The sequence below is a fragment of the Cydia strobilella genome, chromosome 19, assembly GCF_947568885.1.
Source record: "Cydia strobilella chromosome 19, ilCydStro3.1, whole genome shotgun sequence".
NCBI classification, from domain to species: domain Eukaryota; kingdom Metazoa; phylum Arthropoda; class Insecta; order Lepidoptera; family Tortricidae; genus Cydia; species Cydia strobilella.
The window spans coordinates 13,306,656-13,330,471 of NC_086059.1; the positions used below are offsets into that span (position 1 = coordinate 13,306,656).

At 40.5% G+C, this 23,816-nt stretch overlaps 2 protein-coding genes across 2 annotated transcripts in view; one reads left to right on the forward strand and one right to left on the reverse strand.

The window, feature by feature from the left end:
• Window positions 1-23,816, reverse strand: part of LOC134750378 (uncharacterized) — a 55,544-nt gene that overhangs the window by 28,591 nt on the left and 3,137 nt on the right. The window contains exons 2-3 of the mRNA XM_063685539.1: window positions 10,283-10,380; window positions 626-775 (exon numbers count right to left, since the gene is read on the reverse strand). Coding sequence (XP_063541609.1) covers window positions 626-775; window positions 10,283-10,380 — 248 coding nt within the window. The remainder of the gene's footprint in view (window positions 1-625; window positions 776-10,282; window positions 10,381-23,816) is intronic.
• Window positions 13,229-15,099, forward strand: LOC134750315 (uncharacterized protein K02A2.6-like). Its single transcript, XM_063685479.1, has 2 exons — window positions 13,229-14,899; window positions 14,941-15,099. The coding sequence occupies exons 1-2, from the start codon at window positions 13,229-13,231 to the stop codon at window positions 15,097-15,099; spliced, it is 1,830 nt and encodes a 609-aa protein (XP_063541549.1).

Below are 23,816 nucleotides of genomic sequence, written 5' to 3' on the forward strand. Positions count from 1 at the left end.
GGAATATTTCCAAGTTAGTCTGTTGCTGTGGATACACTCTAAGATAAAGTCTGTATCGACTTTGTATACCTGGAGCGCTGCGCACACACGCTGAAAGCGTCCACATATGGGAGGCGCTGCGCGCGCTCCTATGCTGAAGGTGCCCTGATCCTGAGTTTGGCTCCAATGCCAGGCGCCTCATAAAATTTGAGTTGGGCGAAACCCGACCTACGGGAGGCGCTGCGCGCGCTCCTATGCCAAGGCGCCCTGATCCTAAAAGTTTTGACTCCAATGCCGGCCGCCTCACAAAATTACAGTGCGGAACCCAAAATTCATTCAACGGTAGTAGTAGGTTTCGGTAGCCAACCGCATTGCTTAACAGATTATAGAATTTATATACGTCTAGTAAATAGTTCTAGCGTGTTTAGTGTCTCTAACAGCGTCGTGAAATACACGAGGCCGAGAGCTAGGCCTCGCCTGTCCAATGACTCACTTGTCGGTAAGTTAGTAACGTCGAGGACATCGCCGCAACTAAGACGTTATTTTTGTCGGAGACTAGTGGACAGTGCGAGCGTGTTTAGTAACTCGAACAGCGTCGAGAAAAACACGAGGCCGAGAGCTAGGCATCGCCCGTCCAATCACTCACTTGTTGGTAACGTCGAGGACATCGCCGCAACTAAGCCGGTATTTTTGTCGGAGACTAGTGGACAGTGCGAGCGTGTTTAGTAGCTCAAACAGCGTTGTGAAATACACGAAGCCTAGGAGTGTCAGCACGCAGCCTCGTCTTGGTGTGATCCTGAAATATAAACATACATAAGTCAATGATTTTTAGTTAAGTTAAATATATAAAAACGAACACCAGTTACTAAAACGAAAATGATTAAATAAATCATCCGAAAGAAGCTTCCGTTTCCGTTTGTCATCTCATCATGTTTTATCAAAATCAGTATAGTTAATACATGCATTACATAGACTAACTTTTTCATAACATAACATTCGGTGGCTCTTTAAACACCAATCTTTTATGAAAGAGCCATAATACATTTTTTTATGCAAATCCATAGTATAATAAATCAATATTAATTGTGAAAACAAATATCACTCGTTTCATTAGCATTCTTCAGAAAACTGCATGGCACTCCTCCCCTACAATTCATTCTATCGCGGCACAATACCCGTGGAGTCATTTTTGAGCTTTAAGTCAGGCTACTACTCAATCTACTCATACATTATAACCAAACCATTAAATGTACATCTGGTCTCCCGCGATACAGGCCTAGCCTAGTGCGGGGTCTCCTGGAACCTCCGAATGTCAATTCAGTTATGCACCAACTCTTTTCTGTAACTTGTGATATGTACTTACTATGTACTACAATTGTATTCGTTCTGTGCAATAAAAACATTTTTTATCTTTATCTTTAAACCATATATATATATATCCTTTATATATATATGGTATCCTTTTCTCACAAGTGTTAGAAGAATCCATAGAATTTCGTAAGGGCCATTCTCGTGGATTGGCTCTACAGCGCTATAATAATATGGGTCGGTTTTAGACTTAAGGAGCTGAGGGTCTACCGCGAACCACGTTCGACGTGTTGCCTCCCTGTCACACTTACGTACGAATTCACAAGTGCAACAGAGAGGCAACACGTCGAACGTGGTTCGCGGTAGGCCCTCTGATTACCAGTCCGCCGGACGATATCGGCCTGTCAGTTGTTCGGATCTGTAAAATTTCTGTTCCAACTGACGGGCTGATATCGTCCGGCGGACTGATAATCAGTCCCCCTTACACGGCCCTTGGGCCCCTTTAAATGTTTACGCCAACCACAGAAAAATAAAAATCTGTGACGCCAACTCATTTATAGTGTTTTGCCTGACCAATGACACAAGCGTTCTGTCAGTTCGAGGCAACTTTCCTAATTCGACTGATTTAATGAATACCTAGTGAATACCTATAGTCATGGTGAAGAAATAATTTAAAAGACCGCGTAGTTACGCAATGAAAACCTCTTTAACCTCATGAATGTTAAGGGCCTACCCATATATGTTTGACTACTTTTGCCACCTAAACTGTTTCATTGAAACATTAATATGCATACATCGCTGTTGCGTGAGTTTATATTAATAAATAAACATAAATTTTAAGTCAAATCTAGTTGTCACTCAGTAAAACGGCAGACACCATGCTGACATCGTCGAACATTCTAAGTACATAGCTTAAAAAAAACCGGCCAAGTGCGAATCGTACTCGCGCACCGAGGGTTCCGTACTTTTTAGTATTTGTTGTTATAGCGGCAACAGAACAATCACGGTTCATGAGATACAGCCTGGTGACAGACAGACAGACGGACAGTGGAGTCTTAGTAATAGGGTCCCGTTTTTACCCTTTGGGTACGGAACCCTAAAAATCATTTTAGCGCAAAGTATCTATGCTAATGATGACGCAAACATAAATATCTTGTTAAAGACTGCGAACTTAATGTCTATGTAGTACTAGTATGATGTAATGAGGGCTATCGTTTTTTTGCTCACCAGTTGGCGCCTCTGTTCAATCAATCAATCTTTAGGTAGTATGGCTCCATCGATACTGTCGATGATTTCGCCAACGTCAAAGTGGGATCCACGTGGGATCGAATTAATATTTCAGCCAGTGTACGGTAAATAATAAAATACTGGGCCTCTAGGGCTCTAGCCAGACACGGTTAGAGGTAGAAATACCAAATGCTCTTAGAGCACGACGTTGTTCGGTAGTTATTATTTGTAGTTGACTCGTAAAACCGATAGCTGGATTTTACGAGAAGCACGTGGACTACCGGCCGTTGACTCCAAAATGGTGGTTAAACACGCTTTGAGATTAATTCTCCATTCACTGCACACTACTACATTAGATTACTGTATAATAAAGATATTAATGAGCAAAAAACAAAGTAATTAATCACGAGGCTACTATCAAGATGGCGTTCGAACCGGAAGTCCGGCGCCTCTGTTGATGGTGGTCCAAAGACTAAAGAAAAACTGTCAGTCATTGAAGTGACAAGTGACATTTCGAACTATGGAAAAGACCACCATCTACACTAGCGCCCCTAGCGGCGAATTCATACGCGTTAGCCCTCATTGATGTACTTATATAGGAGTAACGCGTTTTGGGAGACAATCAAGGAGACGAATCGCATAATGGTAAGCCATTACCAGAAAGGTTACAAGTGCGTTGCCGGTTGCCGGCCCTTAAGTATGCTCTTTTCTTAAGGGCTTCAAGGTCGTATCGGTCCGGAAATACGCGACAGTTCATTATACAGAAACAGTAAAGAATAATTATTACACCCATAAACGCGAGGCCCATGTATCTCGACATAGATACGTTGTTGACGACCGGTCTGGCCTAGTGGGTAGTTACCCTGCCTGTGAAGCCGATGGTCCTGGGTTCGAATCCCGGTAAGGGCATTTATTTGTGTGATGAGCACAGATATTTGTTCCCGAGTCATGGGTGTTTTCTATGTATTTAAGTATTTATATATTATATATATCGTTGTCTGAGTACCCATAACACAAGCCTCCTTGGGCTTGGACTTGGTCAATCTGTGTAAGAATGTCCTATAATATTTATTTATTTAATATTTATTTATTTATTTATAGATAATTAATATTGTCTTCGGTTACCGCGATAGTTACTCATGAAATAATCCGTTTTCATAGTTTTATTTCATAGATAATTTTGTCATTGACTTAAGTCAGAGTATATTTACCATTTAGCTTAATACATGCAGCAAATTCACCCAGATTGTATATCAAATTCAACGGTGAATTATTAAGAGAGATTAAGCAACAGTATGCACGTTACGCAACCCGCTATCATCTAAAATCCGCCATCCACATTAGCAAACGTTGGATAACAGTAAACACACATTGCGTAATATTCTAGAAGATAACCGAATATGCAAGCGAGGTTGTAAACAAGTGTTTTTCTTAAATGTCTTACTGGTGGTACAACTATTTCTGTTTGTTATTCTGTACCGTCAGTTAGAAAATAAGTAACACCCATAGTCCCTAGAATCCCAATGCCAAAAATTTGCCCGCGGTATGTCCGGACTCCGGACCCATACGACTTTCAAGCCTTCAAGAGAAGAGCGTTTTCCCATCATAAAGCCCGGCAACGCACAACACAGGTGTTCATGGGCGACGGTAATGGCCAGGGGCGTAGCTAGAGGATATGGCGCCCGGGGCAGTTACCAAATTTGCGCCCTGACGACTGACAAAAGTTTCCGTGCTGCTGCCTTTTGCCCATTTTGGCGCCCCCTCTTGGATAGCGCCCGGGGGACTTGCCCCCTCTCCCCCCCCTAGTTACGCCACTGGTCATGGCTTACCATCAGGCGATTCTTCTGCTCGTTTGCTTCCTAATTATGGCCGATTATAGACGTCCGGTGTTTTCGCCAGACAATTTGTCTTGTTTTCTTGGGCGTAGTTGTCGGTACGGTAGCCACAAACAAAACTGGACGTAGTCGCGTAACACGGTCCGGTTTCCGGCGAAAACACCGGACGGAAAAAAAAATTGCCAGAAAAACTATGGCCAAGTGGGATTGGGAATTATAACTATGTTTTGATCGAAAAGCGACTGGTACATACAAGTAAAAATTGCACATACAAATCAGTTTAGAAGTTGTATAAATCAGGGACCGGCCCGCTATCCCTTATCGGGGTTTTATAAGGGTATTGCATAAGGCTTAACTCACCATACCCTTTGCCAGACGAAACCCTTTGTTTTGCTTTTAAAAACCCTTATATAAAGCTACCACATTTGAGTAATCGGTAGCCCAAATACCCTTAGAAAACCCTTATCATCCGCTCACCAACACCTTGCATATTGCTTATAAGGGTTAGCCTTATAAAGGGCTTCACTTTTAGCATATAAGCGTGCTAATTTAAGTCGTCTACCTTGTTCATAAAGCACACATTACTTCGAATCCGAGCGATCGTCGGCGGCGACGGCGGCGTTCTTTGACTAGGCACGTATTTTCTTTCCTTTTCATACACTACCGTAGATATATACTAATCCTGTCTCTTTCACGCAAAGGGAAACCTTTATAAAAAGCGCTTAAAGATAAGGGTAACCCTTATTAAGGGCTAGCCTTATTTTTGGTTAGCTTTTCGGTAAGGGTTAGTCAAAGGTAGGGGTATGAATGGGCTTGCAGTTCAAAAGGGAAAGTCTTTCAATGTGTTAGCCGTGTTTAAGTGTCGCCCATTGAAAGGGTTTTATCGCGGAAAGGGTTGTCCGGTCCCTGGTATAAATTCTATAATGCTTGAAAGTGTAACAACAATCCTCACAAACTTTTACATTTATAATAGATATGTATAAATGCCTAGGAATTGTAGGATAGTATGCTAGGAATATATTAATATTCACAAGTTACTGTTAGCCGCGTGCTAATAACGGTTATAGCTAATTAAAACACAGAACGTAAATCTTCAACTTGTCGTCTACGACCTTCGGCCGTCGCCGTAAAATTGTATGACCTATGAAGTGAAGGTGGATTTTCCTTTTCTAGACAAAATCGCATTTTTACTTATTTTCCATACATTCAAGAGGGGCTCTCAGTGACCTTGACGTCACGTTCACTTATCGTTTTGTTAGAAGCGTTTCGCGAGTGAAGTACGACTGTCAGACTTTGACTATCATTTCTGACTTTTTTATTGCTTTGATGCAATGGGTCCCATATAGACATTTGATCCTAAAAACAAACCTGATCGACTGATACCATTAACGAAAATTTGTCATCTAGCCTATTGCTACGTATGGCGCTAATATTATATTGAAATTTCATTATTTTTACCTTGTCTGATGTTTCAGCTGGGTTGCACCAGCTGTGTTTAAAATGACCCGCCAAAATTTCAAAACCTGAACGCTTAAATATAGTTTCATTACAGACAAGGAATTTGATTCCCTATACCCATTTCGTCAAAATGTTGTTAGACATTCGCAATGCATTAAAGTCGAAAATTGCGACATATCAAAGCAACGTCACGCTCTAGCTAGCTCTTATGGTAGCTCTTATGATAATTATGCATGTGTTAATTTTGTTATTTAGTTACACAATTTTGTTATTTAGTTACAGGTAAGTCATAATTATATTGTACGTCCGTGTGATGGATAAACTGTGGCTTCTTAAATGTGATTGTCAATATCTCTGTACACAGTTATACCATAAATCTTATCTTATCTTATCTTATCAACCTTATTAATCTTAGGTGGGTTGGAAATTGAATTCCTTGACAGTACAGTAACAAATTTATATGCAGGGGGATCGCTTAACTCTGCAGCCTCCGGTACCTTACCTAGATTACCTACATATGAAGTTGAAAAAAACCGGCCAAGTGCGAGTCGGACTCGCGCACTAAGGGTTCCGTACTATTACGCAAAAAACGGCAAATAAATCACGTTTGTTGTACGGGAGCCCCACTTAAATATTAATATTATTCTGTTTTTAGTATTTGTTGTTATAGCGGCAACAGAAATACATCATCTGTGAAAATTTCAACTGTCTAGCTATCACGGTTCATGGGATACAGCCTGGTGACAGACGGACAGACAGACAGCGAAGTCTTAGTAATAGGGTCCCGTTTTTACCCTTTGGGTACGGAACCCTAAAAAACAGCGAATATACTTACTGACGCTGTCTACAAAGTTGATGGTCCTGGGTTAGAATCCCGGTAAGAGCTTTTGTACTTAGCTATTATTTGTATTTTGTGTAGTTATCATGGATTTTTTTCCTCACAGTAATGGAGAAAAAAAAGCGCGTCTTATCCAACTTTACCTACTTATAGATCAAAGTAAAATTTAAGAGGTAAAATGTAAACGAACTTTATCTCTGCCTCGTAAAAAATGTAAACGAACTTTTATCTCTGCCTCGTAAAACTAAGGCATTTATAAAACGTTGATAAATATTTATGTCTTATTGAAGTTACTGTAAATTACGCTCTTTTAAAATTGAACAATAAGATAACGGAGGTGCGTAAGATAGATAGCATTTGTTTTATTTAAAGACTATTGTTGTTTTAAACTTGAAATTCCTAAACGATTATACCAGGTGTTCACGAGGAAACCGAAAGATTTTAACCACGCCTTTCTGAGGCCAAAAGAAGGAAAAAATGTAATAAGAGTTTAGGTCAAAATAGCAAAAAAATATTTTTTTTTTGTTTTTTTTTAGATTTTTTAAATGTATTTGTACATAAAAAGTAAATGTTATTGGTAAACTTGTCACTTAAAATGGACTTTTTCTTTTTTAGGGTTCCATACCTCAAAAGGAAAAAACTGAACCCTTATAGGATCACTCGTGCGACTGTCTGTCTGTCTGTCTGTCCGTCTGTCACAGCCTATTTTCTCCGAAACTACTGGAGTTACTGGACCAATTAAGTTAAAAATTTGGTACACATATGTAAGTTTGTGACCCAAAGATGGACATGTAACGTAAATATATTAATTTTAAACACGGGGGCCACTTTCGGGGGGGGGGGTAAATGAGAAAATTAAAAAATAAAGTTTGTCAAACTATATCGTGTTACATATCAAATGAAAGAGCTCATTGTGAGAATCTCAAATATATCTTAATCTCCGAAACTACTGGGGTCAAAAATTTTGAAAAAATAAACAAAATAGATCACCGGAAAACCTATCAGAAGTGTGCAGTCAAGCGTGAGTCGGACTCAATTACTTAGTTTTTGATCCGACCCCTACGGGTTTTTTAAAGACATTTAAAAATACATTGTTTAAATTGTGTAATGTACGGAACCCTTGGAACGCGAGTCCGACTCGCACTTGGCCGGTTTTTTTCGTAAAACCTAGTTTTTACAGTGTTACGATTGTCACTTTTTGACATCTATCAATAAGGTTACTTAGACTACGTCCCATAGTGGAAACATCGACATCAAAAATACGTTTTGCACTATGTAACAATAAAACTTGTTTAAAAAAAATTGGTACTAACTCTGAAACTAGGAGAATTACAGAAAAGTTTATAGGACATTTTAGTGTTTAAATATGATCAGGAATATGCTGTTAAAATTATTCGGTTTCCTCATGTTACACCGTGTATAGAATAGACGCACAGCTGAAACAAGACCCTAGTGCGCCTATAAAAAAGTTCAAAATCGAACGTCAATGCTGTTTAAACAGTAAATCTCAGAATGTTATGACATTCAATAGGCATTTTGTCTCCAGAAATAGGTCGTTATCAAACACTTGTGTGCGAGTCTCTTATTATTGAGTGGTCGACTTAAAATTACCATCTACACTGATAATGGACAGTTCGACAACCTTGTTGCAAAGACATAAGGTTCAACTACTCGTATTATAGTCCAGAATATTTGACAGTAGAAGCTAAACTAAATCATCATTATAGGTATTTAATATTGTCTTCGGTTACCGCCATAGTTCATCATCATCATCATCATGTCAGCCGATAGACGTCCACTGCTGGACATAGGATAGGCCTCCCCCAAGGCTCGCCACTCCGACCGATCCTGTGCCGCTCGCAACCACCGAATTCCCGCAACCACCGAATTCCCGCGACCTTCACCAGGTCGTCGCTCCATCTTGTTGGAGGCCTACCGGCAGTTCGTCTTCCGGTACGCGGACGCCACTCCAGAACCTTCCGGCCCCACCGGCCATCAGTTCTGCGAGCAATGTGCCCCGCCCACTGCCACTTAAGAAGGCTCAAGGTCACGCAAAGGGCAATGGAGAGAGCTATGCTCGGGGTTTCTCGACGTGATCGAGTCAGAAATGATGATATCCGCAGTAGAACTAGGGTCACCGACATAGCTCGCAGAATTGCAAACCGCCATAGTTACTCATGAAATAAAAGTATGTAAACGGATTATATCGCGTATATTGAATTCATAATATATCCCGAATTAAATCTTCTCTGGTATGCTTATCTTTACTTGAAAATAGTTGTATTGTATAACTAGCCTTATGAACCGATTTTGCATGTACAACCAGCCTTAAAGTTTATAGTTTATTATGGTTCATTATTTTTGTATGTGGGTAGTTTTGTACATTGTAGCTTTTCCTGGTCACCCGTTGACCACGAACGCTGTAAAGGTTTCGAAACGTCGGGATGTATTATCAATTCAATATACGCGATATAATCCGTTTTCATAGTTTTATTTCATCATATAGGTACTTATATGACTTATGAAATATTATGCAAGGCGGTGGAATTCCCTGTTGAGGTTTTTTCAAGAGACTAGGATGAAGGAGTGTCAGGATTTTTAAAAGGTCGCAACGGGGGGTATCTTTTAGGTAAATACGATGAATATGTGGACGATATGAACTATCAATACATTTTCCAAGCCTCCAACCCGCTCGAGCGGCCTCGCGGCGCGATAATTGTTCAGTGATCCGGGCAATAATTGCCGCAGGTATTAGGTATGTGAATGTTTGCTAACCAATGCCACTAATGATCTACCTCATTGTGCAAATGGAGGTATAAATCGGAAAAATTAATATTAAGAGGGGGCACAAAATAAATAATAGTACTAGGTACAGAAGATTCACTCTCCAACTAAACGCGTCTATTACAACAGATATGGCCGCCAGGTGGCACAAGCCCGAACAAGCGTTCGTTCCGTAGTGGTACGCGGCAACTACTATGTCTAGACACCAAAATTGGTGTGGGCCGCATGTACTTGTAGCAACGCGACGAAATCGCGGAGTGAGTCACGCCTGGAGGGTGGGTAAAACTAGGAAATTAGAAAGGGACATAAGGTAAGCGCCGCACGAAAGTTGCGACAGAAGATTGGACGACTGCGTGCTCCGAAAGTATATTTCTGATCAAAATTTTGCTAGTCAAACCCCTCGGCTAATAACTGGCCACCCTTCAATAACTAGCCACCTTATACTAAAATGAATTCTGTATATATAAATTGTAAATAATTATAAATCGACTGTTGACGTATAAATTGGTTTTATAAATAAAGATGATTATGATTATAGGTGAATAGAACTCGGTTGTAGGCTAAGGTGGTGGTGTATTAAAGAGTGGCCAGTAATTGATATCACTAGCTATCTTATACTATACTAAAACTATAAGAATATATGTTTTCGTGATTTTTTCTATCGTGCCAACTCTAGTTTAGTCTAATTTCAGAGTGAATTTTTTCATGGCGTTTTCCCTTGATTAAAAAACGTGTAAAAAATCAATATAAAACTGCAATTTCGCGTAAGCCAACATAGGACAAACAGGTTGCGATAGCATATATGGACTATGGTTGACTGGCAGAGAATGCCATGAGGCATTAAGTGACTTACTTATCTGAAGGGTGCAGGTCGGCGACCAGGTTGAGAGCGGCGAGAAAGGACCCGACGTTGGCGACGCCGAGGACCGCCGCCAGCCCGCCTCCCCGGCCCTGCGAATAATATAAATGTGCCATTTTCAACCAAAAGGGTACTTATTGTCGCTTGTCAGTAAGGCGCCATTTCTATATAGCTTCAATTAGAAATCAACCTTATCGACAAGCGACAATGTGGTACCTCTTGATTGAAAACGTCACAAATAGTGATACAGATTAAGCTCCTATTTGACCAACTTGACAATTGATACGTGACACCGTATACATATTTCCGTATATTTAAGTATTTATGTATTATATCGTTGTCCAAGTACCCACAACACAAGCCTTCTTGAGCTTACTGTGGGGCGTAATCAATCTGTGAAAGAATGATCTATAATATTCATTTATTTACTGTGAAGAGCTGAAGAGATGGCGTGACGACCTCGACGCTTTTCGCAGCGACTGGCGGGAGCATGTTAGGTGGCTAGGTGGGTGCTGAGACTGCTGAGTGGCTAGGTCAATGTGGGGAAGACTGGCATGTAATTTTTGGTTGGGAAGAAAAAATTAGCGAGAATTTACCTAACCTAGCCACTCAGCGAAGCCCCTTGAGCGAAGTACGTATACAAATATGTATAGGTACTTCGCTCAAGGGGCCCACTGCCTACCACTGCATCAACTGCATGCCAGCCACATTTACCTAGCTTAAGGAGATCCCATGCGCCAATGACCTTCGATCTGAACCCCTTAGTTTTCTTATATGTGGCATCAAAGTTGAACAATTTTAGGCCAAAAAACTGATTTTCTGGCCATAACTTTTGTGTTAATTAGTTTAAAATTAAAACCTTAGACAAATTTTTAGAGACGTAAAAGATTAACGCAAATATGTAGATTTCGTATAAGTTCATTCATAGCAATCGAGATACGAAAAAAGCTTTTTTTAGACAATGTATAAAAAAATCATAAATAAATAAGTAGGTTTTCATTTCTTTCAAAATCCGGTAGACAAAACTGGAGATAAAAGATTGAAGAACCGATAGCCGTTTGTCTTATAATTCTATATGTAGTACAAAAGTAGGATACGATTCAAAACTTATCAAAAATCGATGAAAACCTAGGGTAGTCTCTTAATTCGGTTAGTTTATTTTATTATTTGATCAATAACTTTGGTATCACCATATCGTGCAATCTACAAGCCATTGATTTAAATCTAAACATTCGTTCAGAATTGAGATGGACAGCACAACAATAGAGGGCCTAGCCAACATACTAACAACATACAACCTCGACAAACTTAACATTTCAATATAGCTCTTTAACTCAATATAATAAGAGTCAAATTCGATTGGTAAGAGCCGATAAATTTTAAAGATTATAATAATGGAGTCAAGGACGGGTCTCTTTATTACAACAATATGCGTAAGTGATGAGTATAAAAATACTCGATAACATTTTCGATAGAGTTTTTGTATCACAATGCTAGCAAACAAGCGTACGGCCAGCGTGGTAAAAATGAAGATTTATAAGAATACGATAAAATGTATTTAAATATGGAATTATGGATAAATGATTTTTTTATTTGCATTAATTATTTTTATATGATTTTGACCCATGTTTTTCACTGATATGCCTTAAAATTGTTAAATAACAAACGAAACCGTCAACGCCCTCTATAGGAGAGTAGGCCAAAGGTAGTGGCGCCATCTGATCGAGAATCAAAATTTTCGTGATTTTCGAGGCACGTTTTTTCCTTAGACTGTCTGTATCCATCTATTACGGAGTTACGAGTATAAGCTAAGATTCAAAATGATCTTTACGCGACTTTATTGTTAAGAGAATAAGAACGTGTCAAGGTAATTTTGAACACCTCGCCCGCTTAGCAACTTTTGCTACTGATTGTATGCGTATAAGCTGTGGATAGAATACTAATATTATAAATGCGAAAGTGTGTGTCTGTCTGTTACCTCTTCACGCTTAAACCGCTGAACCGATTTAGTTGAATTTTGGTATAGAGATAGTTTGATTGAGTCCCGGGGAAGGACATAGCCGACATAGGGTAGTTTAAATCCTAGAAATCATGCTTTAAGGGGGTGGAAAGGGGGGTGGAAGTTTGTATGGGAAATCGATAAAAAGCAGATTGGATAAAAAATACGCTACCCAAATTACTAACTTCACACAGACGAAGTCGCGGGCAAAAGCTAGTAGTTATATAATATCCTTGAGAGCATTGAGATAGTCTAGGTAGCAGCATTTCTCAACTGATTCTTGTGAAATTTTGTGAGCATATTTCATAATTGTATGATTTTTTTTTTTGTTTAAAGATTGTCCATACATTTCTTTAGTTTAAAGTTAAAGATATGAAGAGACAGACTCGTAGGTATTTGATTTAGTAGTTATCTACAATGGTATGGTTTTAATTACCAATCTCATACAATATTTATAATATTGTCTTTATGTATAATATTGTCTGACCCACCTTTTGTACCATATTTCATGCAAAATAAAGTTATTTTTGCGATGTATTAAATAAGGGTAGGTTAAGATTTACGCGCCTACCTACTGAAGGTAAATAAATCAGTCTCGAATATACTTGCGCGCTGTGTTATTTGACTCCCAAATATTAATTCCCAGTACATAACATTGGCTGACGAGGATGTCGAAAACACTACCTTTTAACATTAAGGAGTTTAATTTACGCTCGGGAAAGTGGAATACGTATATAAGTCAGTTAACGGCATGGTTTGAGGTAACAAACGTAAAAACAGAAAATCGGGTGCAGTACCTCATTGCGGTGGTTGGAACGGAAACTTTGGACTTAATAATAGATTTGTGTTATCCATCGTTGCCGGCTACAGTGAGTTTCGACGATATAGTGTCAAAAGTTCGCGAACATTTATCACCTAAGCGATCCGAGCTGGCAGAGCGTATGACATTTCGGGCATGTAAGCAAACGGCCGACCAGTCCATTAATGAGTACGTGGCGCAACTCAGGCAGCTTGCGCAGAAATGCAATTTCTCCAGTTCCACGTACTTAGAAGAGAACCTACGTGATCAGCTGGCATATGGATTGAGAAGTGATGCGATACGTTTCAAGCTGTTAACGGAAGACAAATTAACATTCAGCCGCGCAGTGGAAATAGCGACGTCGCTGGAGGCGGCGGATCGAGACTCGAAGGCCAGCGGACCTAGCAGCGGTGCTGGGAGCGGGACATCGGCGTCGATGTCGACGCGAGAAGAGGACGTGCACGCGGTGCGCGTCGGCGGCGGCGCGCGTGCGCCCCCGCGCCGTAGGCAACCGGCGGCGGCGCCGCGCGCGCGCTGTCCCCGGTGCTTGGGCACGCACCATCCGAGGAGCTGCTCATTCATGAACACGGAGTGCTATGTGTGCGGCAAGAAGGGACATATTGCTAAAGCGTGTAAAAACCGGAAACATTATAGCGTCAACGCGTGCACGGAGTCTACGGACACGAGCGACGACGTCGGGTCGGAGGACGGCGACGACGAGTACGACGTGCCGTTGTACTCTATAGACGACGACACCGGCGGTGATCAGCCATGGTGGCGTACAGTGACGGTCAACGGAGTCAAGGTGCGCATGCAGCTGGACTGTGGCTCTGCGATAAGCGCTGTGTCTAGCAATTTTTTTAATCAGCTGTTTAAAAATGTTAAATTGTTGCCTCCTAAGACAAAGTTAAAAATGTACGCGGGACAAAAAGTCACACCGAAGGGCATTATGTTGTGTGAAGTTATGTATGGCGATAAAAAGAAATCAAATTTAAATTTAGTCGTAGTAGACACAGACGACAGCCCGCCCATTATCGGACGTCGGTGGATGACGGCGTTAGGTATACAATGCAGTCCTGAGACTCCCGAGTCGATATATAGTATTATTAAGGATCGTGAGCGTGTAGGGACACAGCTGGCTCGAGAATTCCCGCAGGTGTTCGCGCAGGGAACTGGCACGTTCACTGGTAAGCCCATACAACTAAGAGTGGCCAGCGATGCGCGGCCCGTATTCTGCAAGCCGCGGCCCGTGCCGCACGCGCTGCGCGCCGCCGTCGAGGCCGAGCTGGAGCGCCTGCAGGCGGACGGAGTCATCTCGCCGGTGGAGACTAGCGAATGGGGGACGCCTGTCGTGCCCGTCATCAAACAATCAGGTGAGGTGAGACTGTGCGGGGATTTTAAAGTAACACTAAACCCGGTATTAGAGGATGACAAATACCCGATACCTCGTATCGATGAAATATTCTCTAATTTGCAAGGAGGGCAACTGTTCAGCAAAATAGATTTGAGTCATGCTTATCAGCAATTACCGCTTACAGAAGAATCAAAACAGCTGTGCGTAATTGTGACGCATAAGGGTAGCTTTTGTTACAATAGATTACCATTCGGTATTAAGTGTGCCATGAGTAAATTTCAGCGCGTCCTTGATAGTCTATTCAAGAATATGAACCTTATTGCAGTGTATTGCGATGATATTTTAGTCACGGGAGTTAATGACGATGACCATTATAAACGCTTGATATCGGTATTCAAAATATTGTCTAAGGCAGGATTAAGAATAGCACAAAATAAATGCATTTTTTTTCAAAAATCTGTGTCTTATCTAGGTTACGTTATCGACGCAAAGGGCCTGAGCACACAGACGAGCAAAATAGATGCCGTTCAGGCAGCCCCGGTACCGGACACCGTATCGCGTTTAAAGGCATTCTTAGGGTTGGTCAATTATTACGCGAAATTCATACCCAATATAAGTACCGTTTTACACCCGCTTTACGAGCTATTAAAAAAACATAACAAATTTATTTGGTCTAGGGAATGCAATGAAGCATTCACGAAAGTGAAACAAATGTTAGCCGCAAAACCAATGTTAATGCATTATAAACCAGATGCTCCCCTATGGCTTTATTGTGACGCATCTCCTTACGGGGTCGGGGCAGCGCTGGTACAAAAGGGCGAGGGGGGTGATCTGCCAGTGGCGCACGCCTCGCGAGCTCTCACACCGCCCGAACGAAATTACGCGCAAATATGTCGTGAAGGGCTGGCAATCATTTTTGGCGTTCAAAAATTTCATCACTACCTTTTTGGTAGACGGTTTACCTTAGTTACGGACTGTAAACCATTGGCGCATATTTTTAGCCAACATAAAAGTATCCCGCAAATGGTAGCGGGGCGCTTGCAGCGGTGGGCGGTAATTTTAAGCGGGTACGACTATGAGATATCTTGCGTTAAAGCGGAACAAAATTGTTTAGCCGATAATTTGTGTTAGATGTTGAGGATATCTCAAACGGCTTTTAGTTTTATTTTTAAATATCTGACAAGTGACAGATGGTTTGCCGCGGTTTTGGACAATAATGACATTGACAGGGGATTAAGTTAAGACAGAGAGAAAAACGCAAGTTGTTGGATAAGAGATTTGTATTGCTTTAATTATAGAAAACTCAAAATAAATAATCTATTGTAAACTAATTTGGAGTTTTAGTGAGTGTCTTATATCAGAAGTGGCAAGAACGTTGAAGAATGGGCCTTAAATGTCAAAGAACAAATGATATAAAAGCGAAACCTACTGACTGAGCAAACTGAATGCTTTAGTGCAAAATCTTGAATATTGAGTATTGCACATATGCAAACATTTTACAGCCTACATTCTTAGCTATGATGGCATATACGCATGTCAACAACTCAACAACAATGACAACCTTAGTGACAAGGTTATGCTAACCTTAAAACATGAAGAGAAATGTGTAAAATAAAAGTTGGGTTATTTATATAATGTTGAGTAATTGCTTCATGTTGATAAATATTTTAACTATTCTAAGATGAAAAGTAACGAGATTGAGAACTACATGCACAGATGATGATAGTTTGGGTGTTTGGATATCCACAAAGAACGAATTGTTGAAGAATTATAATGAATTATTGCAATGTGCTATATCGCCATATATAAAAGGTTTATGAAATATAATCAGCCATATAAGATTGAATGAAAATGTCAAAGTCTTTCCCAATGATCACTGCAGCTGCTTGATGGGAATCTTCACCAAAATGTGCACAAGGATTTTTTTTTTCAGCGAAAGCAAAGAGCATTGGCAAAAGAAAATCTGCGGTGAGAGATGACTGCAGCTAACTATTATGTCAAAAGTTACCAAGTGGATACTGCATTTGCTACTATGACAAAAGTTAAGTAGTCTCTACACAAGTTCTTTGTTTGTTGGCTGTTGGCTTAAGGGTATACTTATCTAATCAGGTGAAGGATATTATTATTATTTTGTTTTAGACAGGCAGCTAATGCTGGTACGTCTAAATCATAGTTCACTTAGCATGATTTCACAGTTTTGATAGTTTGTCTAGTCTATTTTTAAATTGATTCACACTTGTAGAGTTCACAACTTCAGAGGGTAATTTGTTTCAAGCCTTTACTATTCGGTTTGCAATAAAGATGCAAGATAGTATGCTATTTGAAGTTCTCCAACAGTACTGCCATAAGTCAGTATTGGCTCACACTTCAGTGTCAGACACTTAAGGTTGAGACCAATTTGTGAGACTTCAGTGGAAATCGTGGATCGTGTAACTGTATGAGATATATGTGCGAGTTATCACTGGGTTAAGTGTTGTGTATAGAGGTGTTATGAAAAGTGTAGGATGCTGGCATACAAGAGAAATAAAATAAGACAGATTAGTATATGAGGATGGTAAATGGGCGATTTATAGTTATTTAAGAAGGGAGTAAATTTAGAGGTTGAGTTTTTGATCAAAAGTTGAGGGTTAGATAAAATAGTTGGTAAAAAGGTAAAAAATAATAATATGATATTAGACCGAGCAATTATTCCGTAATTTGGGTAAGGTCTACTACAATCCATTAGAATTAAAAAAAAAACTTGATTAAGAACAGGAACATTGGAGGAGGGGTTGGAGTAGTGGAGTGTTAGGTAGAGGAGCAGGTACTAGTTGTCATGAACGGGCTGCGCAGTAGCATAGGGCTGGTCTCTGGTCTTGGTCCGGGTTTGAGCATGTTGGTGACAGTGTGAGGGGAGAGATAGATGGAGCCTCACTCAACAGGGTGTTGTTAAAGGCAGGAACCAGGAACAAGGATATTTAGAGGTGGACTGGTTACAAGAGGTCATGTATGTTCTTAATGGATTTACTATTTGGATCACATCACAATATAAAATATAGACTTAGAAAACTATGTAAGAAAATGTTGATATTTACTGATCAAAATTTTGTATTAAACTCAAAATTAAAACTAAGAAAAGGGAATTTAGAATGTTATGTGCCAGAAATAGTATGAAGGTTGATAGTGTAACGCTTCGTAAAACCGTGGTACAAAAACTATAGCACAGGTTACAGTATTGGACCTACACCTTAGATCAATATTTTGATCACATGTTTTATTGATATTACTGAATGCTTATAAAACTTATTTTTACAAGTTTTTTATTTTTTTATTTACTTGCAATGTATCTATATAACTATGTATGTTTGCACGGGTCAAATCTTGCAAGCTAAATTTGACCCACTTTCTTGTTTCCGATGAAGCTAAAAATTGGCACACATAAGTGCCACAACAAGTTGGACAGCTTTGCAGCTATTTTGCGCAAAAGAGTGGCATCCTTAGTGAAGAGGTTGCGGGGCAGCCCAAACAGCATACTGAACACCATTGCAGAGCGATGTGAGGGGCGCTTCCAGAAGCACTGGAACCTTTTGCATTGCTCGCTAGGTTATGTATGATTGTTCTTGAGTGTGTTATTATGTATATATTAATTTAAGGTGCCTACTAATACTAGCTCTAAGTAAACTTTTTTTTTACTAACAACTATGGACATTGTTTCCGAAATAATTTCGAATTTGAATAAGTAAGTTGCGTGACAATGCAATATTATGGTACCATCCAGCTGATCTGATGATAGAGACAGGAGGTGTCCATAGGAACTCGGTGATAAAACAAGGCAACCTAATTTGCAAACCAAACCGTGTTTGGGATTATTGGAATTGTCTAAGTATTAGTTGTCTGTGAAAAGAAAAGTACAGTCAGCGATAAAAGCTTGAACCAAAAATGAAATATTTGCCAAAAATTTTTATAATATGAGGGATAGAGTTACCTAATCAAGAATCTCAATAGAGTATTTGACTTGTTTTGTAAGTGTACATCTTAGTGCATGTTGATATTGTTGATGTAATTGAAGCCTTCATCATTAATAACAGATGATGTCCCAGTGCTGGGCACAGGTCTTCTCCGCAAGGTCATATTTAATCCTTCTGATCACACATAAGTTTGATAAATTATTAGAAAAATGTTAGTGAGTCAAGAATAGTTGAACCGAAATTTGAAATGTTGAATCCAAACATGCTTTAACATGACGAATATAGTTATTGCCCTGAATTATGATTGCAGAATGTACTGGCAAGAGTCTGCGCACTTGAGCGGCGGTGCGAGTCTGCGCACTTGAGCGGAGGTGCGAGTCTGCATACTTGAGCGGAAGTGCTAGGCTATACGTCTAAGCGGCGGTGCGAGTGTGTGCGCCTGTGTGGCGGTGCGAGTCTGCAGGCCTAAGCAGTGCACAGTCATCGGGGTCAGTGGAGTCGCTGAGGACCAACTTAGCTACGTCGCAAATCTCCTGATGCGATTTAGAAGGCGCACGAGGTGTAGAAGATCTGAAGTGCTGCTTGCTGACCTTATTGGGCGAAGGCTTTTCATCATGAGGTCGAACTGATAACTGATTATGACGCTTGCTCGAGTGCAGTGCAGCCCTATGTTCAATGTTGCAGATGGTCTGATCACTATATACTGTTGTGGCCAGAGCATTGCCCATCATTGCTGGCGTCATTATGTGGTCTACCTAAACTAATGCTTATCCTAATATAATATAATATCTAATGGTTAATCCGTTATTTAATGATACATGTATGGTGTTTCTTCTTTAACACTACTAAACGCTTGTGACATCTCAGAAAAAATATGTCTAGGTTAATAATTGTATACAGTCATGCATGTCAATAGTACAAGATTGAGATGATTGATATGATATGTTGATGATTCAGGTTCGGTAGATTCATTAAAATATGATTGACTTTTACATGAAATATTATGAAATGTACGATATTATGGTATTAGGATATCTGAAACAAAGTAACAGATAGCGAAAAGAGAATAGTTAGTAAAATAGAATTATTTGGTTGAGAAAGAAGCTATTCCACCTAAGTATGCATGTCACGTAATGTGTTTCTTCTTTAACACTACTAAACGCTTGTGACATCTCAGAAAAAATATGTCTAGGTTAATAATTGTATACAGTCATGCATGTCAATAGTACAAGATTGAGATGATTGATATGATATGTTGATGATTCAGGTTCGGTAGATTCATTAAAATATGATTGACTTTTACATGAAATATTATGAAATGTACGATATTATGGTATTAGGATATCTGAAACAAAGTAACAGATAGCGAAAAGAGAATAGTTAGTAAAATAGAATTATTTGGTTGAGAAAGAAGCTATTCCACCTAAGTAACGTGATGTAAATAGTAAGGAAAAATGAAAGTCAAAGAAAATGATTGTTGTTTATGAAAGTCATGTTTATATATGTGAACATATATTTAATTATGATAATACTTACTGCCTTTAGATGAATACTAAAGGTTATAATGTTGCCTTTTTGCCGCTGAGATTGTTATTTGTTGCAAATATGGATAAGTATACTAAACAAATGAGCAGGTTCACCCAGCCACACTGGTGACTGGTGTGGTGCAGAGCAAAATGCCTTCTTAGGTGAATACTGTTAATGTTTTAGACTGAGTGACCAGGTTCATCCGGCCCTAGTGTGGTGCGGAGTGAAATGTCACCTCAGGTGAATATTGTTAATCAGTTAATGTTTAGACTGAGTGACCAGGTTCATCCGGCCCTAGTGTGGTGCGGAGTGAAATGTCACCTCAGGTGAATATTGTTAATCAGTTAATGTTTAGACTGAGTGACCAGGTTCACCCGGCCCTAGTGTGGTGCGGAGTGAAATGTCACCTCAGGTGAATATTGTTAATGTTTAGACTGAGTGACCAGGTTCACCCGGCCCTAGTGTGGTGCGGAGTGAAATGTCACTTCAGGTGCATATTTTTAATGTTATAGACTGAGTGGCTAGGTTCGCACTGCCGCAAGTAGAGACTAATATGGTACGGAGTGGAATGTCACATCAGGTGAATGTTAATAATGTTTTAGACCGAGTGGGTAGGTTCACACGGCCGCATTGGAGGCTAATGTGGTACGGAGTGGAATGTCACATCGGGTGAATATTCTTAATATTCAAGACTGAGTGGGTAGGTTCACACGGCCGCAAGTAGAGACTAATGTGGTACGGAGTGAAATGTCACATCAGGCTATAATTTTTGATGTTAGGTATAGACTGAGTGGGTAGGTTCACACGGCCACAAGTAGAGACTAATATGGTACGGAGTGGAATGTCACATCAGGAGAATGTTGATAATGTTCTAGACCGAGTGTGTAGGTTCACACGGCCGCATTGGAGGCTAATGTGGTACGGAGTGGAATGTCACATCGGGTGAATATTCTTAATATTCAAGACTGAGTGGGTAGGTTCACACGGCCGCAAGTAGAGACTAATGTGGTACGGAGTGAAATGTCACATCAGGCTATAATTGTTGATGTTAGGTATAGACTGAGTGGGTAGGTTCACACGGCCGCAAGTAGAGACTAATATGGTACGGAGTGGAATGTCACATCAGGTGAATGTTAATAATGTTCTAGACCGAGTGGGTAGGTTCGCACGGCCGCATTGGAGGCTAATGTGGTACGGAGTGGAATGTCACATCGGGTGAATATTCTTAATGTTTAAGACTGAGTGGGTAGGTTCACACGGCCGCAAGTAGAGACTAATGTGGTACGGAGTGAAATGTCACATCAGGCTATTATTTTGAATGTTATGGACTGAGTGGGTAGGTTCCCACGGCCGCAAGTAGAGACTAATGTGGTGCGTAGTGGAATGTCACATCAGGTGAATGTTAATAATGTTCTAGACCGAGTGGGTAGGTTCACACGGCCGCATTAGAGACTGATGTGGTACGGAGTGGAATGTCACATCGGGTGAATATTCTTAATGTTTAAGACTGAGTGGGTAGGTTCACACGGCCGCAAGTAGAGACTAATGTGGTACGGAGTGAAATGTCACTTCAGGCTATTATTTTGAATGTTATGGACTGAGTGGGTAGGTTCCCACGGCCGCAAATAGAGCCTAATGTGGTGCGGAGTGAAATGTCACATCAGGTGAATATTTGTCGCATTAGAGACTAGTGTGGTAAAGGTTGCATGAAGGCATGTCACGTAATGTAAATAAGGCTAATGAAACAAATTCTTTACGAGACTTTAGACTAATCTGTGATAAGTAAAAATGTTAAAATAAGTTAATATTGAAATGTAATAAGAGTCGTGTGGTACATTGGACAAGAAGGTTGTGAAAAGTTAAATCCTAGAGTGAGTTTGAGGACAAACTCCTAGATTGTCAGGATGGCCGAATGTTAGATGTTGAGGATATCTCAAACGGCTTTTAGTTTTATTTTTAAATATCTGACAAGTGACAGATGGTTTGCCGCGGTTTTGGACAATAATGACATTGACAGGGGATTAAGTTAAGACAGAGAGAAAAACGCAAGTTGTTGGATAAGAGATTTGTATTGCTTTAATTATAGAAAACTCAAAATAAATAATCTATTGTAAACTAATTTGGAGTTTTAGTGAGTGTCTTATATTTGTCACGCCTGCCGTTAGACATCAGAAAAAACGAACAAAAAAGTAAGGGATCGTGCGAATTTCTGAATTTTATAGATGACGGTATATCGACAAATCATCGCGATATTGCAAAAGCGACACGCCAAGATCCGGTTTTGCATAAAGTATTCAACTTATTAGGCCAAGGCTGGGAGTATTGCGGAGACGAAAACTTAAAACCATTTTGGCGCGTCCGCAATGCGTTAAGTCGCGAGCAAAATTGTATAATGTTTGAATACAGGGTGGTGGTACCTACGACTCTGCGCGCACGCGTGCTGCGCGAGTTACATGCAGCGCACGGCGGCGCGGTACGCACGAAGGCGCTGGCGCGCGCCTATGTATGGTGGCCCGGGCTGGGCGCGGACGTGGAGCGGGTGACAGCCGAGTGCGCAGCGTGCGCAGCGGAGCGCCCGGCACCAGCACGGGCAGCCACGCATCCGTGGGAGTGGCCGCAGGAGAGGTGGTATCGAGTACACGTGGACTTTCTGACGCCGACAGCTGGTACGTATTATTTTGTGCTGATTGACGCCTACTCCAAATGGATTGAGGCAAGCAAAATAAGAGGCACGCGCGCCGACGAAACCATTACCCTACTACGCGAAATATTCGCCCGTTTCGGAAATCCATATGAGTTGGTATCTGATAACGGACCACCGTTCACAAGTGGTCAGTTCGAATCATACCTAAAGAAAGAGGGCATCAAGCACATCCGCATTTCCCCGTATAAGCCAAGTAGCAATGGGGCTGCCGAAAATACAGTTGGGTTAATTAAAAAATGCCTAAAAAAGGCGGAACGGGATAATGCGAACGTGCATGAAGCATTGCAAATATACCTATTAACTCATCGCATAACCCCGCATTCTACAACCGGTAAGTCGCCAGCGGAACTATTGTTAAAGCGCACCATACGCAGTCGCTCTGATTTGTTGCGGCCAGACCCGAGAGAAGAAGTGCGGGAAGCTCAACGAAAGCAGATAGGTATGGACGCACCGCCGACTCGCGAATTTAAGGTAGGAGAAAAAATTATGTATCGAGTATATCAGCAAAACAAGCAATTTTGGGCAGCGGGTTCCGTCATCGAACGGCTGGGCCCCTTGACATACCGGGTAGAAGGGGCCGACGGACGCAGTCACAAAAGGCATATTAATCAATTGCTTAACGATCCCGTCATTAGCACATGTTCGGACTCCCAAGAATTGAACCAGGCTACCTCGCTGGCTCATGCGATTCCGGCCACCACTGAGTCACTACACCGCACAAGCAATGACAATAACACGACTTCGGAACCAAATGTACCTATACAAAGACCGAAACGCATTCGTCGTCCACCGATAAGATACGGGTTTGAATAATCTCATAGTAAAAAAATAAAATAAAATACAATGTTAGTATAATGGCAAGCTTGTCGATTATAAACCTTATCCAATAGTGTTAAAGGCGCCTTAGATTAAGTGATAATATTGGTGTGAGTTAGGCGCTCATTAGTTGCATGTTTAGTTGTAAATACTATTTAAAAAAATAAAGACTGTTGTCATAATCTGTAAACTTAATATCGCTCGATATCGCCGACTGAGTATAACAATAAGGTACTTTTTATCACATTATAGTAAAATAGTAATATAGCGGGCAAAACATATGTTGTAAGTATTTAGTTAGAATAAGGGTTCAATAGCCTGTATGTTATTAACCAAACATGTATGTTATACGAGTAATCAGCTAGCAACGAAAGCTAGATTT